The 17670-nt window shown below is 40.2% G+C and overlaps 1 protein-coding gene across 1 annotated transcript in view; it reads left to right on the top strand.

The window, feature by feature from the left end:
- Nucleotides 1-17670, top strand: part of AFF3 (ALF transcription elongation factor 3) — a 318188-nt gene that overhangs the window by 215577 nt on the left and 84941 nt on the right. Inside the window, exon 9 of the mRNA XM_054272311.1 lies at nucleotides 13973-14024. Within this exon, the coding sequence (XP_054128286.1) occupies nucleotides 13973-14024 (52 nt within the window). The remainder of the gene's footprint in view (nucleotides 1-13972; nucleotides 14025-17670) is intronic.

Genomic DNA, 17670 nt, shown 5'->3' with positions numbered 1-17670 from the left:
TAGCTATAACAAGGATAAGGGAAAACTCCACCAAAAACAAGTATTTAAAGGCCACTTCTGAGTGCATTTCAGATCTCACAAAAACTACTGGAAGAAGCAATTACAGCCCAAACCAAAGACATTTAGGAGTTAATAACTGCATGAGTGTAGCAGTAAAGAACATCAAGAGTTAACAGTCCCAGCGTGATAAAATATTTAATCCTAATCTAAACAAGCAATATAACAAATCCTTGTAAGGAATGAATGATCTCTCACATGTAGCTTAAAATAATCAAATTTTGATTTAGAATACCAAAACAGGTCAAATGTTATGGGTTTTTCTGGAAGAAATTGAAATCGTCCAGTCCAATTTTGTTTTTTATTTGCAACATTCTGCAGATGAATATATGCATTCTTTACATAAAACCCTCTTGCTCTGTCTCAGGTAGGAATGCCTGTTTGCCAGAGAATATGTTGACATATTCTGTTCCAGTAGCTCTGTTCCAGTGCTCTGATAGAAGAGAGATTGTTATGTGGAGGCAGATAGTTTCAGCACTTCTTCACCTCCCCACCTTGGCTTTGCTTTCTTTCACTTAAAATCTCCTCCTAGTGCAGGCTCAAAGATGAAGGAGAGAGTGAACAGTGTGACATGTTGGGTCACAGGCACATCTGAGGCAGTGCCCATCCCAGCAGGACCTGGAGTTTCTGTTTTGGCTGAACAGTGACTTTGTGTAAAAGCAGTGAATCTCTTTGCCTCTATTTCCTCTTTCTGACTGAATGAGAATTATTGTGGGTTTGCTCACTTTTGATTTCTTAGGGTGTTGGGAAAGGTACCTATGCAGACATCTCTCACTAGAGAACAGTGCAATAGGATGAAGCCCAGTAGCAAATTGGTCTTGATAGGATGGATCCTGTTTCATACTAGGTAATGGTCCTGGTAATGAGGAGAGCAAGTGTGTTCAGCTAGATGGAAGAGTGAGAGAAAGTATCAATAAGAAAATTCTGACAGAATTCCTTTTTTTACTCTCTGTTCTTCTTTGGAACTCCTTTCAATTGCAAATAAACTTGAAGCTTTTGAGACATTTATAAAAAGATGTAATGAGGGCTGGTTGCTGCATTTTTGGAACAAGAAAAACCTTTCAGTAGTACATTGAAAAATACACAGTGATTTCTTTAGACTAATAAACACTCTGCTGGAGATAATCTAAGGGTTTGTAGAACTTCTGGAAAGTAATTTACATATTTCAAAGCTCTTTATTGTCAGTCTCCTGCATTTTGCCTATTTTATTTCTTATTTTTATCAGCCATCTCTGCTGTCATCAGCACTAAAAATATTTAAGTGCCTGATATAATACATACATCTGAAGTTTTTTCTCTTATCAGTAAAAGTCATTTGCCTTGAAGGTAATACCGTGAGCTAAATTAATTGCTGATGAAACTGGTTTTACTAAAGTGACACTGATGATAAAAGTAACCCAATACATTTAGTTCAGGAGATCTACTTTTGACCATTAACAATGCTAGTACAAAATTGAATTCTTCAAAAGTCTAGTGTCATTCCTTGTATATATGACTTTTTGAATATATATTGCACAATATAAACACCATATTTGCAGTTGCACTAAATTCATGTATGATTATCTGTAGGGTTTATTCTTACTTAAATATCAAACATATAATTATCCACAGCTCTGACAATATTAAGTTCTGCATATTTTATTACCATACCCAAAAATACTTCTGAAATAATAGTGATTGCTTTGATTGGACTGGAACTGACATCAAGTAATAGCAAGTTAAATAATACTTAAAGCCATTTTTTCAAAGGTAGATCCATAGGTAGATCCTGTTGGGCCTACATAGAATTCTTTTCCTGGGAACTCAGTGTCAGATAATCATAAATTACAAACATACAAACCAAACAAACAGCTATGTAACAGAGTAGATTTAAGCAAGTATTCTTCATTCCTGTCCATTTCTATAAAATAAACAAACTAAACTAAAAAGCTAGCAACACAAATACTTCAATTTCCGTCACGTAGCAATCTGAGAATCCAAATTCTGTGTGCTTGGTTCATTGCAACACTTGCTCACAACACTGCTGGGGATATTTGCATCTATTAATGTCAGTCTGACAACTGATGACAGAAAAAATAATTCCCTGAAAGTTTCAATTAACTGCCAATGAGAGGGAAAAAATGAAAGAAGCCAGTAAGTATTGTGGACCCATATGAAACTCAAAACAAATCTAGATTTAGAACTTTGCGAACGGAATTAGATTAGCTTCTGAATCAGCAGGGGTAATTGGTATTTTGTTTAATACAATAAAAATTATCTGGGGTAACTGAAAATAAAAATAGTTTTGTTAATTTTCTGAGCAAAATGTAAAAGAACTACATTCAGAACTGATAATTTCATTTAGGTTACCTTACTCCTGACAGTGCTTGGACAGCCTTGTTACAGTACTAGATACAAACATATTTCAAAGTAATGTTTTTGAAAGCAGGAAAAAAAAGCACAGCATTTCATAAATGTTGCAATTTATGATTTTATATAGAATTTAAACTTCTTTAGTTATTTAGGGAAAAGGATTGCTCAAATCTAGCAATTGCCAAGCATTTTGGCTGGTCCTCACGCTGTTCCTCATGGTTAAACGGTGTTAGAAAATTGCCCTCAGTTCTAAATCCCTCACACAACACTCTAGTCAGTCTTGTCCATGCTTGAGCCATCATGAAAAATGATTGTTGACATACTGTTTTTCTCAAGATGATTCAACATTTCCAAAGCTTTAGGATGGCAGAAGGCATTATCAGACATCATTTAGACTTCCAAATGAATATTTTTTATGTGATGGTTGTGGTTGTTTGCTGCTGGGTGGTAGAAGTTGGCAATCAGAATGCAATTGTGTCTAATTCACTTTTATACACTATTCCTATTAGTTAAAATAGGCTATTTCTTTTCAATTCTTTACAATTTCTTTGAAATTTCTTTACAATCCTGACATAGGATTTTTGATTGATTTTTTTCTCAGAAACTGCCAGCATGCCAAGCTGGTGTCCAGAAGAAAATTTAAGAGCAGTGATAAAAGGAAAGGATAAAATAGAAGCCCTTCTTGCAAACAAGGGTTTGTAATAGATATTCTGACATGATATGAATGATGAGGGATGGAAAATTCATAAGGTTATGTAGAAGTGCAACACACACTCTGAGCATAGAAGACTGACCTATAACTCATAAGATAGTGTGTTTCAAGTGAGTTATGAGAGTTGTTCCCTGGTGTATATTTAAAAAGAGACATTAGAAAGGAGATATAGTGTGGTTTACTGTTTGAGAGCTAAATTCATAATTTTTTCCAAGGAGTTTTTTTAGAAAGAGGACTTTTTATTTTCTTTTTTTTTTTAAATACATATACATTGGAGTGCAGGTGGTATATTTCTGCACAGCATGTGCATCTGAATGCTGGGAATAAAGCTCTTCTCAACTGAGGAGCAGCCCTCAGCTGACTATTTTTGCTGTTGTTATGTCCAAAGGAGATTATTTCTAAGAAAGAGGAATAGCCAATTTTGCATCCTAGAAGGGGTTATCTCAAAGTGAAACAAGCAGGCTGGAAGCATTTGGTGGCATCAGACCCCAGGGCAGCTGGGGGAAACCCCCTCCTCAGTGGAGCTGCACAGCACAGTTTGAATTGATGGGACCCTAATGAGCACCCATCCCATCACTGCTGCTCCGTGGGAAGCAAAGGAATTCTCTGACCACTGCAGCTCGCACATGTGTGTGTTCCCCCAGCAGCAAAGTTCATGGCCATGAACTTGCCCCATGTGCCAGTGCCAGCCTCCACCTTCCCTGTCCCTGCGTAACTTGTGCCCCAAGTGCTGGAGCTCCCTTAGCAGCTCCTTCCCTCTCTCCCTTCCTCCTTCAGCCCATCCTCGGGCAAACCTGAGAATTCCTGTATTTTCGTGGGACTGCTATCAGTTCAGAGATGTCTGCCCTGTTGGGATTATCTCTTCCCCAACATATTAAAGGAGAGAGGAATAAAGAGAGCACTATCACTAATGCACAATCTCCTAATAAATTAAGCTTGATAAGCTTAGTAACCCTGTTGGAAACACCCTGGCCAAGGATGCAGCTTCAGGAGCAGTGCATTCCCTGTCTCTGAGCTGAGCATGCAGCTGCAGGACTCCTAAGGAGCAGCAATCCATTTGTCCCATGGAGCAGAATCTGCCTGGTGTTGGGCAGAGAGCTTTGCTTTCCTTTTACAATCTGCCATGGAAGGAAAAAAGTAATGTGTTTTTCCCTGTGCCTATCTTGGCTGAAAATGGAAATCTCTGAGAAATCTGCTCATGGGAAAGGTTTAAGCCCATTCCCACAAAATTTGAGGGCTGTAAATTTTGACTAAAGTCGCAATGGCCCCTGCATGTTTAACACACAGAACTCCCTATGGCTCACTCCTCAGCATTGAGTGATAACACATCACCTTGGCCATGTGTGAGCTTTCAGGTCTTTCTGCCTTTTGTTTCTTTCCTTTTTCCCCCCCTCTCTTGTCACACAGTGAAATTAGTTATTAGAATTAGTTATTTGACAATTTATTCTGACATTGTATTATTCCAACAATAGTGAATGTAATGGTGTGTAATTAGGAGCCAGAATATAACAGCGGTATGAAGATGATTTTCACAGCAAGATTTCTTTAAATTAAAATTTCATTACTTGAAAAGTGTCATGCTTTTGCCCTTTCCAGAGTGTGAACAGTGCCCATGAATGAAAGGGATGACCCTCAGGGATGGATAGCATGAGTTTCAGTCTCTTGCACTTCAGTTGGAGATTCTCCCAAGGCACTGCTCTTCCATACTATGTGAACCTATAAGGGCACAATATATTTTAAAGTCTCTGTAAAGTGTTGATTTTACAGTAAAACTCCTTCCACTTTTGAGGAGGTGGGGTTGTTTAGGGAGCTGTCTGTGTAGCATCTGGAGTTGTGAGAAGTCTGTAGCGCTACAAACCTGTCAATTTTCTATAGATTATCCTCACAGCCCATATCTTTAAATAAAACGGCATGCTTCCTTTCACAGTAGCCAACTGAATTCTTGTCTGTTTATTTTCCTGTTTTAATCATTTTTTTCTCCATCTAGTCAAATAAACCGCTAAATTCAGTGTGTATGCTATGGAACTTCATCCAAAACTCTCCTGTCTCCTTCCTGACAGGGCTGACAGAGAGTATAATCACTTGTATTGTCCAGAGTACTGTTTACATAAAGGAGCAATAAATACCTGTTGAAATTTTTACTGGAGGCCTCCCAGATGGATGGTTCATTTATTATTACAGACAGGGTTTCATTTACTTAGTTATTAAAAAAAGCAGGCCGCTACAGCCCATTTATAACTATATTAAAACTAAATGAAGCTATAAGTATTGCAGACGGGACTGAGTAAAATACATTTAGTGACTTTCCAGGAAATGGCTAGGCAAAGTATTTGAAAGGAAATGCTGAAAACTTCAGGGGTCCTGGTGTGTCTTTCACAGATGTGCTTCTACTGGCTGGAGCTGCAGAGGGAATGGAGGAGGTATAGTTCCCATATGTTCCTGTGCCATTCATATATTCTGCAATGGCCTCTCTGTATCAGCCAGTCAGCCATGAGCCTTTGGGAATTGTTCCTTTCCTCCTCTAGCCTTTCTTGACATGGAAAACACCAGCTCAGGATGTCCAACAAACTTCTTCTTTATCCCAGAGACAAAATATCAACTGAATATCAACGCCAGTTACAAGAGGGGATGAAGGTGCTCCATTGGCATCAATCTGTAAAGGAAAGGCAGGTTAATCATGTGGATTGCAGAGGTCTTAGTTTGGAAGGTATTACCAGAGGTCCCCACAAACAGCTTTGAAAGTGGAGTAAAGATTGTAGATGGTCTTTGTGGCACTTTTCTAGCACTGATGACTTTTTGCCAGACATTCTCACCCCTCCTTTGAATAAAGATAAATTGGTCAGTGGATGGGAAGCACATGGTTGCCTGTGAACCAGACCATGACTTTATTATGTCCAAGCTAAAAAAATAAAGGACAGTCCCAATAAGGAAAGGTGGGTGTCCCAGAGCATGAGAAATTATTGACTGTAAATTGATGGGGTAGAAAAGCCTAGTAACAAGGCAGTTTGAAATTTTTAAAGCAGAGTTTGTTAGGTTAGCAAAAGGCTGCATTTCCACAATCAAGGCAAAAACCAACAAAAAGCTAGTTCAGCATCAGTGGTCAGGTAGAAGTAGTAATTAGAAAGAAAAAGCAATTTGTGCAATAGACATGAAATTTAAAATATACGTAATATGATTACATATGCATGCAATATAACAGTCTAAAAAGAAAATGTAAAATACTGAATATGGATAAAAGGAATGGATGATACTAGACAAAAGCTCAAGGGCAATGAGAATATGATGTTTTTTAAGGGACATGAAAAACAAAAATAATAAAGAAATTCTAGCAATAGCCCCTCATTAGCTGGAAGTATTAAAGCTGTAATAATGTTAGAGTCAATAAATATTTTTTTTACATGAGAAAAAGCAGGTTTGCCTATTAGACAGACAGGAAGCTGAACAGTGTCTAGAGACAATAAATTATTTAAAATCAGCTACCCTAGACAGCAGTATCCATATACCTTAGATCCTCCATGTCACCAAACAGATACTGGCTGGACAGCACTGGCCAGCAAAATCTGAGGGTCATTCATGATGTACCTTGAAATGTGGGGTACACCTCACCCTCATGATGACTCCAGCATCAGGACAGATGCTTGTACTGCTGGGGATTAGGCAGTAAGAGATCATTTGTAAGGAAATAATCACTGAGTACAAAATCAGATGCTGCACATTCAGCTCGGAGTCTTGGCAGTGGCAGCTCTGTCTCAGACACATTAAATTCCCCAAGATTTCTGCCACAATGGCTGACACATAGGCAGTGCTGCAGTTCAGTTTTCACATTTGAAATGAATATTTTTTAGGTGGCAGCTTCAGCAATGGCTCAGAAATCAGAGGGAGAGCATTAGTAAATAACTGCTAATCACACACAGAGAAGCTTTGAGGGGTGCAGGGGCAGGGAGGAAAGAAACAGATCAGAAAACTGCAAGCAGAACATTCAAAACTCTTATTCCTCAAATGTGCTTCCTCCTGTCACACAGAGCATGATTAGCCATAAAACTTTGGCAAGCCCTCAGACTGATTGGACTACTTAGGGGTGAGCTGCTGATTTGTCGCTCATCACTCTTCCCTTCTTCTGAGTATTTGTGCATTTTTGGTGGCTTTCTTGCTCGGGGAGTAGCCTCAGAGTTTCCTTGCTTTCCTCAATCTCTCTCATTTTTCAGGAGGTGCTCTGGGACCTTCTGCCCAAACACCATTCTCAGAAAGTGCTGTGGTCTGTGGGGCACTTTCTCACCACCCTGCCAAAGACTTAAAAAATTCAGGGTATGATTCAATTGCATTTGTTGTCCCTTTTTTTATAGGGGAAAAACATCACCAGGGCAAACACAGTCACTCACGGTGGCAGCTGCTGCAGAAGAAACCTTATTTCAGCTTCTGCTCCTAGGAGAGAGTGATGGCTGTATCCCTTGGAGAGGACTGCCTTGCATTTCTAATGAGACTATCAGTGTAATGGGAATTTAGCTGAATATTTAGCTGGTCTAAATGGTTTTGAAGAGCAGTGCAGACCAGCCTAGATGGATTCAAGCCAAGGACAGAAAACTTTTCCTTCAGAGTATCTATTTTTTATTGAAATTGCTAATTCTATTTCTATAGACTGAGTCCGTTTTTCAGGCATTTAAATTCTGCACTCTGGAATTAAATCTCACATTGATATATAGGCTTCATTCCAGCATTAAGTACATTAATATTTCACCAGCCTGATTTTACCGGCTTTCTCCTTCTGTTTTTAATTAGATTTGATGGTATTCTATATAATCATGTTTTCCTGCATGTTTCCGTGCAGCAGAACTTGCACAAACTGTTTGTTAGGGGATTTTTACAACTTAAACATCATATATTCAGAGTGAATTTTAGATGCTGCAAGCAGTGCTTGCAGACGTCTTACAATCCTGCTGAAAGCTCTGTTACAGCACTTATAAAATATCCTCTTGATCTCATTGCTTACCTTAATCCATAAGCTTTTGACTTTATTTTGTATAAAACAAAAATAAATACTACACTTTTCAGATAATACAAATGCATGAGCTTTTCCAAAGGGAAACATTTGCATCAGTTATAGCACTAGAGTGAAAAAATAATTTCAGCAATCAGAATGTAATTAATTAAAAATTACTACTGTATAAAAGCATCCACTCCTATATTTAGGATTAGTAAACAAAGCTGTTTGAAATACCTGTTTTGGCTGTAGGTAAGTAGTGAATATAACTGCCCATCTGTTATGTGCAAGTAACCAAGGTTATAGCAACAACATTAGTTTCCTTTTTCTCTCTCTCTCTCTTTTTTTTTTTTTTAAGAAAGGAAACATGTTCATCTGTTTCTTATGAATTCTCTGTACTTCTTACCAGGCATATTTTTCCTAGCATTTCCCTTTTGGAAAGCAATGGAAGACAGCCAGAAACTGAAGGTACATTTGTCTTATTGGAGCTTAAGTCATATTATGTACGTGAGCACTCGTAGCTGAAACAATCCCAGTAACATAAGGGCACAGTCTGGGTAGGAACGTCAGATTCCCCTCTGGCATTCTCTCTCATTTTTCTGGGGACAAGAGTTAAAGGTCTTATACTGTGCTGTGTCCCGGGAAGGTTTTGTTTTGCTTTTTTTATGATGTGAAGGAATACTTTTCTTCTCCTATATCAGTGCATCAGTTGTGACTTTAAACATCTCAGGTCAGTCTGAAAGTCTTCTAGCATACTGCTACTTAGAATAATATCTATTTTCTTTCTGGGTTTCTGGTAATATCAAAAGTAATGCCCAGTTCTTGATAGGTCAGTATGCATTTATGGGAAAGAAAATAAAATGCCAGTAAGGTACATTGAAAATAAGATAATTTTCCAAAAGCATTCAGAATAAAACATTGTGGTAGCCTAAACTCAGAGCACTTAGTTATTTGATTTTGGCATTTCATTGCAACTCTTTGCTTCAGCTAAAATCAAAGTATTTTTCCACTACTGAAGCTTCTTTCCTTCATAGTGGGAAGAAATCATAGAAGTCCATAGTGCACATGGTATTCTGACTGAGATGCTGCCTAGAATTAAACTGGAACAATACACTTGATCAGATTAACACGTTCAGGAGATATTTTACAGATTGCAAAGACAGCAACTTCTGACTTTATTTAAAGGACAATTGCAATATACATGTATTTATATCCTGTGCTCACAAGCCATTGGCATGTTCTTTCCTAAAGTTTTAGTGTTAATGATTTAATTACTATCAATATTTTCCCCTTCCCTTCTTGATTTTTTTTTCTGGTCATTATAATGACCAACATTATCATGAGGAAAGACCATATCTTATATAGTAGCTTAGACCACCAGAGGGACGTAGAATTTTGTGTCCCTCATTTGTATAACCTCTCTTGAGATGCCAAAAGGGAGCCTTTCTCTAATGAGCAAAAAAAAAGACAAACCACAGAGGAATTTTTTGAGAGTTTTATGCCTCAGTAAGTAATTTGCAGGGGAAAGGAAAGAAACCATTAGGCCAAGGAATGTGAAATTTATCAGTGGTTAAAGTGAAATACAAGGTGTTAGGCCTGCTGCTTCTTTCGTGTGCACCAGCAGGTGTGAAGGATAATTCCAGGATTCAGGCATGTCTTCACTGTAAAAGGGAATAGATATCCTCCTAAGTAGGGCTATGCTGGAAGCACCTCAGAGTGGCTCCATACATCAAAAGTGACCACAGATTCTTGGCTGGCTCTTGAGAACGACCTCCTCCAGACACTGCTGCATTGACATCTCCTTCCCCAGCAGCTCCTTCTTCTCAGAAGGAGAATCATCCAGAAATCTTTGACATAAGGCCTGACTCTACCCTCACACTTGAAACTTGTTGTTACTTGGATGTTAATTCCCAGAGGAGAAACCAGATGTCTTCCAGCTACTCCCTGCACTCTGGCTGGGCTAGATAACACTTGCTAGGGGCTTCGCTTTCCTGCAGTGACAAACCAGGTAAAAAGGCAGACAAGCAAAACAGCAAAGTTGCAAGTCTCAACTATTCCATTTGAGCAAGGTGGTTCCCTGGCAGCCTGTGATGACCTCCCATCCCAAATCCCCTGTGATTTTGATCAGGAGCAGGTGCTGGCCCTTTGGCATGTTGAGATGAGGAAGAGTCCCAGAGGTCTCTCTGCAGTGCAGCACAAGGCTGCCCCAGCCCCAGTGTCCTTCTGAACCAGTGCAGTGAGTAACCCTCAGATTAAAACAGGTCAGGGTTTCTAAAAAGCTGTAGGAGATTTGGACACACAGTCACGTTGATGTTGGCAGATGTTGTACATCAATGCCCTCCAGACCACTCTGTATTTTCCTCCTCACATAAGTAAGCCTGCACAGCCCCCCCTTTTCCCCTGTAACTGAATGGCCCATCACCCCAGGCTGCAACCCCTTGTTCCTGGAGAACGAAACCAGCTGGCTTGCTGAGGCATTTCCCAATATCCCAAACCCATCCTCCTCTCCTTTCATTGTGGCTCTACCTGTCACATTCTTTGCAGAGAAAGGAGCAAATGCATTAATTAGAGAGCAGTGAGCACTCCTGCCTGAGCCCACCCCTCACTGCCTCCATAACCTCACAGAGATTTCACAAAAATGTATAATTAGGTTCTGCAAAGTGACTTCCTGGCCATATGTGCCCTTTTCAAGTGCAGAAGCCCTAAGTGGTGCTGTGTGTTTTTCAGAGCTGCTTTGAGTACCACTTCATTTTTCTGGCTTTTGTTTACAAGGTTGTATTTACTTACATCTTTACCAATGCCCAAATACATCAAAGCCAGGTTCATTTTAAAAACCTGAAAGCCCATGCATGATGTCACTTACTGGCCTGAATTTTGCACATTCTGAAAAAAGTGTAAAGGCTGTGTTTGCACACGAGCTTGTCTGTGCTTGTCTCTCCATCCTTATACTAAGTTTGCCAGACTATGTAAAGAAATCCTATCCCAAACAAGTTTATGGTTTTAAACATGGTCTGAAGTGCTCTGCTAACACAGGGTGTACCAAAGCTCATTCTGTGCTGAATTTGTGTCAAAGTGCTTTTGAGATAAATTACAATTTAGTGTAACACCTCTTGTGCGGTTATTTTACTTCTCTTCTGTTCTCACTCTTTTCAAGTGGGGTCTTTCAGGTGGTCCAGCTGTGGAATTTTTCTTTCAACTACCATTGTTTTCAGGATGGAAATGAGCTGTTAAGGAGAAACATTCCTCAAAAACATCCATACTTAAAATCGATATACCATTAAAATGGAATCCCTGTAACATAAACATCCCCTCCTCAGCCCAAGCCAGGTGACAGTGTCCAGCTCTGGCTGTGGCTTTGTGGATGAGGGCTGAGGGCCTCACCTGAGAGTGAAAGCTGTCTGGGAGCCAGTGAAGTCTTTCAGGCACAGAGGTTATACCTGCACAGCTCCTGCTTTACAAAGTAGACCTGTACTGGCAACCTGATATATCCTTGTATCAGCCAGATCCCTCTCTAGGGGGAAAAAAAAGCAAGCAAGCAAGCATTTTATGATGACCTGGTTATTTTTCCTATCCCCAGTGTTAGGAGCATGTTTGTAGTCTGATGGTAATTCCAAAAGGGGCCGTGAGCCCCAGGCAGGCAGTGCTTTTCTTGGAAAGGAGCACTTCTGAAATGAAAAACAGACAGGGAAAATAAAGATGGTCTAAGATGTACAAGCAAGGAGAGTTTGAAGGATCAGTGCTGCTGTTTGTTATTCCTTTTGTGTGGATGATACTGGATTGTAGTCCTTGTCTCACACCACCACACAGCCTGAAGGCTTCTGAATATCCTAGTTGCTTGTAATGACAAGCTCACAAAAACACTTTTTTATATGTTAATACAAAAATCCAGGACACTGATAAATACACACAGGTATCTAGAATGTTTCATTATATACTTTTGATTTTTCAGCTTCCATTTAGGAGAAGAACTAAACTGCTAAACCTAAAGTAAATGTATTTAACTACCACATCACTAGCAGAAATTCATGCACTCAAGGAAGAGCAGGAAGTGGCACCCTGGGAGTTCTCCTTTTCACACAAGCATACCACTGTCTGGTTAAATCACTATCAGTGCAGATTTCATCACATAGGTGCCAAATCCCAGATCTGAGCTTTCTATTTTCATGCACTGCTTTCTGAGGCATGGCCTAAGCCGATCCAATTAAAAGCATGAGCAATTATAAGATTTTTTTGGATCCCTGTAAGTGATGAGATCCAAGGCCAGTATGGATCTTGTGGTGTTTACAGGAAGTTTTTCCTCTCTGATGTGGAGCTGTATCTCTCCTAGGAGCTGTATCCTGTGTCATCATACCTGTCCTGTTTGCCCACTTCTCAACAGGGCTTGTTAGCTGGGTCAGTGCTGGCATTGATATGGCCATCAAAGGTTTGCTGATTTGGGAGATGGCAGAGAGAGCTTTTTCCTGACAATGGACATACTTTGAGATAAAACATAGGCAAGTCCTGATGGGAGATTGTCAAGTCCCTCCAACTCAATGAGTCTCCTGTATATTTGAGGTGTCTGCACTGCCAAGAGATTTTGCTGAGTTTGATACGCTGATTTTACAGAGGAGAAACGTTGGCACAAGTAGAAACAAATGTGGGGGAAAAAGCAAGAGGAGAATCTTTAAGAGATGAACTAGAAAGAATTTGTGCTCCAACGCCCAGCCCTGTTCTCACCCACCTCCATTCCCTGAGAGGTGCCGTGGGGAGATGGGGAGGCAGCTGTGGCAGCAGCAGCAGGCAGGGGCTGCGCGCACACGAGGAGCTGAGGAGGGCGTGCTGGGCTCTGGGCTCTTTTCAGCCACAGCACACCATGCAGCCCAGGGAGGAGTCATGCTCTGCAGGCACGCTCCTGGAAGATCTAGGCACAAGTACAAGGAGGTGGTTTGAAATTACTACATATGTCTTCTTGCAATACTTACACTCCAGGGACCACCCACGGCACAGGATGTGTTTGAATTGCTCACCAAGCTTTCTTCTGGAGCTGAGATGAAATTACAGATTCTTTTTTCCCAGAGAGCAAGAAAAAATTAGCAACTTTCTGAATTATTACTATTATTACCAAGGCACATTTTAAAAATAGGTCCTATTCTGTAAGACTTTTCAAGCACTGGGGGAAATCTTTGCACATCTTCAACTCCTTTAACTCCTGGTTGCTTAATCTTAGATTGTAAAAATAATGTATGGAGATAAAACCAGATTCCTCTTCTTTGTGAGCCAGTTTAATCAAGCTGGGGAAAGGATATGGGAAGGCAGGATGAAACCCTCATTGGAAAAGATGCATTATTTTCTATATTTACATGGCAGTGAAATCCTGTGGATACTCTTGTGCACTAAGAAAATATATTTTAGTTTTAATTGTTTCAGTCAATGTCAATTTTACAACAAGCATGCAATAAAGTAAAAGTGGCCTTTGGGATACACCACTGAACCTTATTTTGTGCTGCAGTATTGCCAATGTAAACATCTACTTCTGTTAAGTAAGCTCAAAGCCAAATGGACAAAAATTTGCTCTCAGGGAAAGTACTGACCTGTCAGCATCAAAAATATTCTTTTTAGAATATAAAATTGTTTGTCAGTGATTGTAATAACAAGAATCTTTGCAAAATCCATTATTATTCAAACAAACATTTTCTTTTAAGCACCAATAGTAGGAAATTAATTTAAAAGTTAGCTAATAGCAACCGGATAAGATACAGTGTCACAGCTACACAGTTCCTAGGATAAAATATATTTTCTTTCTATTTACATTATTAAATATTTACAGTGGCTCTGAGAAAATATCCAATCTAAAGCATTTTGATAGGTTATAATTTATTCTGCTTGCTTTCCAGAATGCTAGAAGATGACCTTAAGTTAAGCAGTGATGAAGAGGAGAATGACCAGGTAAGAACCAGACAAGTAACATGTCACTTGAAGCATGTTTCATGTCGAGACTGAGCTACTGCAAATATTTTGCTAATGCTTTTTCTAAACATACAGAAAGGTTATCAAAATACATGGCAGTACTGTAAGTGGAGTAACAGATGTTGCTGCTCAGAGCCAGCCTGCGTGTGCTAACTGCTGGATTGGTGGGGAACAGGCTGCAGCGCTCTTGATTTATTACCTTGATGCAACCCAGAAGGTTTTTGTATCAGCTTCCTTCTGATTTGAACTTGTTTTGTTTTAAAGAGCGGCCAAGGAGGGGAGAAACAGGAATTCGGGATTAAGGGTTCAGGCCAACTTTGCAATCATGAGCTGGCCCTGGGGATTAGCTGCTGGGCTGCTTATCTTTTACCTGCCTCCAGCATCCCCCCAGCCCTGGCCTCTCCTCTGAGCATTTCTGGTCCTGACTCTGCGTGGCCCATGCCTGCTAAGAAAGCTAAAGAAAGCTGAGAAAAAGCCTTGGCTGTGCATTTGTTTCACTCTGTAACACAGCGATTACAGCAACTGTGTTTCAAACACCCCAAACTACCTGACTGGCAGCAGATACACCATCCAATGTTCTCCATATGTCAGGGGAGCTGGGTTTTCTTGGCTGTAGGAAGTGTCTCCCAATTTTTCCTTAAAATATTGTTGTGTTTCGTCTAAATCATTAAGGATTCAGTAGAACAGGGCTGGAGCTTGACTTTCCCATGACCAGCGGAGTGCCTTGTTGCCAGGCAGTGCTATGCTCTGTTCTTCTCAGTATCCTGGCATGGATGATTTGGTTGGGAGTGAGAGACCAAGACTCCCTTCGCTTCCTTCTTTCCCTAAAATTCACAACCCATGCCTTCATCAGAGTATGTGAGGGCAGTACTGCTCCTGGTTGCATCTCACAGATACAATGTGATTTTCTGTCCTGGTTTTGGCTGGGATAGAATTAATCTTCTTCTTACTAGCTGGTACGGTGCTGTGGTTTGATTCAGTGTGAGAACAGCATTGATAAGTCCCTGATATCTCAGTTGTTGCTGAGCTTACAGCGAGTCAAGGACTTTGCAGTGTCTCCTGCTCCACCAGTGAGCAGATGCACCAAAAGCTGGGGGAGCCTATGGCCAGGAAAGCTGCCCCAAACTGGCCAAAAGGATTTCCCTTCCACAGAACATCATTTCCAGTACATAAACTGAGGGGGAGTTTGCTGGGAGGCACCAGTCACTGCTTGGGAATGGGCTGGGCATCAGTCAGTGGATGCTGAGCAATCATATTTTGCATCACTTGTGCTTCTTTGGAATTTCTCTCTTTTTGTTGTCTCCCTTTTCATTGCAATTATAATTCTTACAATATTATTATTTTATTAATTTTATTTCAACTGTTTAACTGTTCTTATATCAAGTCACAAACTTTTTTTTTGTCCCTGCCTCTCCTCCCCATCCCACTGGGGCAGGGGGAGTGAGCAAGCAGATGCATGGCACTGTTGCTGGCTGGGGCAAAGCCATGTGAGCTTCAAATATGATTATTTCAGTCATGGGTAACTGGAGTATCTAGATGGGTAGGCTGTATGGATATCCAGACTTCTGAAATTCAGAAACTTATACAGATCATTCTAGGTTCATAGGATAGACATGATTTTCTTTAACTCTTGTTATTAGATGTCTCTATTTTACAATATATTCCACACAACAGGTAAATCAAAACTTTTTAATATTTATACTAAACCATTGTCTCATCTATTTTGAGCTGAGCTTCTTGGTGTTAAGATGCAGCACATAGATTCTATTATTTACATATTTATTCAATTTCTTTTTGTTTAACATATTTCATCCTGAAACACTTCACATTTAATTACTCTTCCTGCTTGTCTAGATAGTTTAAAATACAGCTCACAGACAGCATAGGACAAAGTAAAGTGAGGGATAGAAGCGATGTCTGAAGAGTAACAAAAGCAGACCAAGGGGCCATGATGTTGCAGCCAGGGGCTGGGTGACAGGGGAGGCAGGAGCTGCTGGCCTGGAGAGATGTCCTTCAGGCAGGGAGACAGGATCCTGAGTGATGGATGTCAGAGTGAAACAGGCTGGGAGAGCCAGAGAGAAAAAATGCTAGTTTGCTTCATAGCAAGCAGAAAAGGACATGTGAAAGTGTTTATTGTGCATAAAGAACATGAGTAGGTTTAGGCAGAGAAGGGATTGTGGAAAAGTCCTGCTGATCTGGCAGGCACACATGGGCCTCTGGTTTAGCACTATGACTTGCAATTATTAACATCTTCTCTGTGTTCTGTGCTGTGCCAGGGCTCTGCTCAGTCACCAGGGCTCCAAGATGCAGCTGATACAGGCTGGGTCTGTCACCTCAGTGCTCCAGCAAGCTCTGCAGAGCAGGACAGAGCTCACCACCCACACAGCAAAGAGCAGGGCTGAGATCCCATGAATCACTTCTAATCATTACAGGCCCCTGCATGAACAGCCTTTGGAAATTACTTATTTATTTGGTCCCCTTTCCTAGTCACAATTTTTTTCCTAACTTGGCTCTACAGACAAAAATCTCCCAGAGGCAGAGGCTGGCTCCTGCTGTATGATATGCTTTGTAGAACCTTAGCTGACACCTGCAGATTTGCTTAATGAACAATCCTAAATAAACATACCTGCTGAAAAAACAAAACACCGCCTTTCTATCCACCTTGCAGGAAATAGACACAAAAAAGAGTAACCCAGATTCTCTCTCCCAATAACTGCTCAGATGGACCTGTGTTTAAATGTCAGCAGAATGTCATTTCCTTTTACTTCCTAACTCAGAGGCTCTTTAATCTCATATCTCCTGAGCTCAGAAACAGGAAAGAAAAAAAAAATCAGAGATTAATGGATAGGAACAGTACATGAGAGATTCCCAGATATTCCTCATGTAATAAATTAACCTTTTAGCAGACTCATTAAAGATGTCCAGTTTCTCAAAGAGCTGAAGGTGAGCTGTACATAAGGTAGGAATTTTTTAACTTTGCTGATTTCTAAATGGGGAAGTTCAGGGGAAAAACTTTGAAAACTTTGGAGGAGATTTTGCATTGAAGTCTGAAATTGCCAAGCAGCAAATGGGAAGTTTCTGAAGTGGTGCAAAGGGGGACAGGTGCTTCTGTGCTCCCAGGGCTGGCATTTGGAGTGCTGTGACCAAACCAAGGAATGTGAGCCATGGATGAGGGAGGCCAAATGCAAGACAGAGGCATGATTAAAAGCTTTGAGACTGCAGTGGGCAAAGCATTCCCAGCCCTTCCCTCAACACCAGCAATTAAGGTATTGAGATTCACAGACGCAGGAGAAACCAAAGAGGCTGGGTTTGAGCTGAGGACATGTGCACCCACAGTAATTTTATTATCCACACATATTAGTCTCGTAATTTTAATTACATAAATGTATTTTTCCTCTTTAATGAGCATAGTTTATCCATTTAAACTGATCGTTTCAATTTTACAGGCAGTGATCATAGGATCTAATATGCAGAGAGAAAATTTCCTGTTGGCATATTTTACACCACACAGATTGAAGAAAATATACTTTTTAATCCTCAATCAATATCTGCAGAGCATGCAATTAGCAGATACCAAGGTAGTTAACATAAATCTGCAAGTTAAAGAGCCAATTCATTCTGATTT

This window comes from Melozone crissalis, unplaced genomic scaffold (genome assembly GCF_028551555.1).
Source record: "Melozone crissalis strain CALT ecotype California unplaced genomic scaffold, PUWL_Pcris_2 ptg000013l_1, whole genome shotgun sequence".
Classification (NCBI taxonomy): domain Eukaryota; kingdom Metazoa; phylum Chordata; class Aves; order Passeriformes; family Passerellidae; genus Melozone; species Melozone crissalis.
This window is presented reverse-complemented; position numbering and strand designations above follow the sequence as displayed.